The sequence below is a fragment of the Chaetura pelagica genome, unplaced genomic scaffold (assembly GCF_000747805.2).
Source record: "Chaetura pelagica isolate M959 unplaced genomic scaffold, ChaPel_1.0 scaffold79, whole genome shotgun sequence".
In the NCBI taxonomy this organism is placed as follows: domain Eukaryota; kingdom Metazoa; phylum Chordata; class Aves; order Apodiformes; family Apodidae; genus Chaetura; species Chaetura pelagica.
The window spans coordinates 957951-959651 of NW_009969339.1; the positions used below are offsets into that span (position 1 = coordinate 957951).

At 39.9% G+C, this 1701-nt stretch overlaps 1 protein-coding gene across 3 annotated transcripts in view; it reads left to right on the forward strand.

Annotated features, from left to right (window-relative positions):
• Window positions 1–1701, forward strand: part of RBFOX2 (RNA binding protein, fox-1 homolog (C. elegans) 2) — a 113382-nt gene that overhangs the window by 65380 nt on the left and 46301 nt on the right. For all 3 annotated transcript variants that reach the window (XM_010005768.1, XM_010005767.1, XM_010005769.1), the window contains one exon: window positions 178–324. In XM_010005768.1, the coding sequence (XP_010004070.1) occupies window positions 178–324 (147 nt within the window). The remainder of the gene's footprint in view (window positions 1–177; window positions 325–1701) is intronic.

The following is a 1701-nucleotide window of genomic DNA, read 5'->3' on the forward strand; positions in this document are numbered from 1 at the left end:
AGGGAAAGAACAACCAATCCACTGTTAAGCATTACTGGCTTTATGAAAATCATGTATCAAGTACTCAGATACTGCAATCACAAGTGTAGTACTAATACCTAAAAAGACAGACAAGGCATGTGAAAGGAATTTTTGTAGTTTCTATTCATGCACATGCTTTTGTCTTTCTGGTTTCAGCAGACAGAAGGAGGGGCACAGACAGATGGACAGCAATCACAGACACAGAGCAGCGAGAATACCGAGAGCAAATCCACTCCAAAACGACTTCATGTGTCTAACATTCCCTTCCGCTTTCGAGATCCTGACCTTCGGCAGATGTTTGGGGTAAGTTTCTGTCACTTTCTAAAGGCACAGCAGATTCTCCTTCCCCACAGGTGGGACACGTGGTGCTGGCAAACCATTCATGTGAAGGAAAAGCCCTTTCCCCTCAATTTAGCCAGTACACTGTAAAATGTTCGGGTGACTAGGACAATTGGAGATGTTTACCTCAGCAGGTAATACACACAAGAACTGTAACTGTGTTGTTCATATGGAGATGTTGAGTGTAACCTAACAATTGGCTTGGGGAAAAAAAACAAAACAACAAGAAACAAAACCCACAAAAACTTCACCTTATTTCCTAGTAAAGGCTAGAATTAAACACTGACTTAATATATCCCTCACAAAGCACTGTTTTTCAGTTGCTTAGGAACTTGTTGAAATATTTATGTCTTTCCTGATGATCTACTTCTGTGGTGACAAATGGCTGCAAGGAATTGGCCAGCTAGCTATTGCATGTGGAAAAGCTAGTGCAAGTCAGATGGTATTTTGCATTGTATATGATACACGTTGTTTCCTTTGACCAAATAGTTTGTCTTCCTTAATCTTTGTATGCTATTTATCATTCTCAATTTATAAGGTCTCTGAGAGAGTTTTTTCATGTGAGTATGGGTGGTGACTCATTCCATGTAGACACAAATGAGTTAGATTCTTCATGACATAACCTCCAGATGAAGTTATCTATATATCGTCATCATCAGGAATCCTTGACTTGTTGATATGATGGTAATATCCTTAATTAAAGGCATGTTTTAAAGTCTTCCAAAGATATTTCCTATTATTTATAAAGCTAAGAGACTTTAAATGTTGCTACCTATTTAATATGCAATGCAGAAGCCTCAAGTCAGGGAAGACCAAAGCGGAAGTTCCTCTTACCACCTTAGGCTTCGAGTGTATACCTTGGTCCCAACTGCACAGCTAGTTGCTCTTCAAAATCTTGCAGTGTTTCTGTTTCAGCTGTTGAGCCATCCATGTGGGTGTGTATGCATATACATACACACACACACTCTTACATGGAGAATAGTGTTACAGAATGTAAATGTGTCAAATTCATGAGCTTCAAGCTTAGACTGCTATAAATGAGAGAAGAATTTGGGCTTATTTGTTCATAGCTTGGACAGTACAAAGTGAACAAAGTTTGCAGAAATGTTAAAAATTTCACTGATGGTCTTCAGCCAAGAGTCTGGGAAGATGGTCTGCATTATAAGGTTTGGGAGTCCTGTTAGATAACAAATCAAACACAAGGAGCAGCATGTCCTTGTGGCAAAGGGGACTTATCTTATCCCGGGCTGTGTTAGTGAGTGTAGCCAGCAGACCCAGGGAAGTGATCTTCCCCCATCTTCAGCAGTTGTCGAACTACATCTGGAATACTGCGTCAAATTT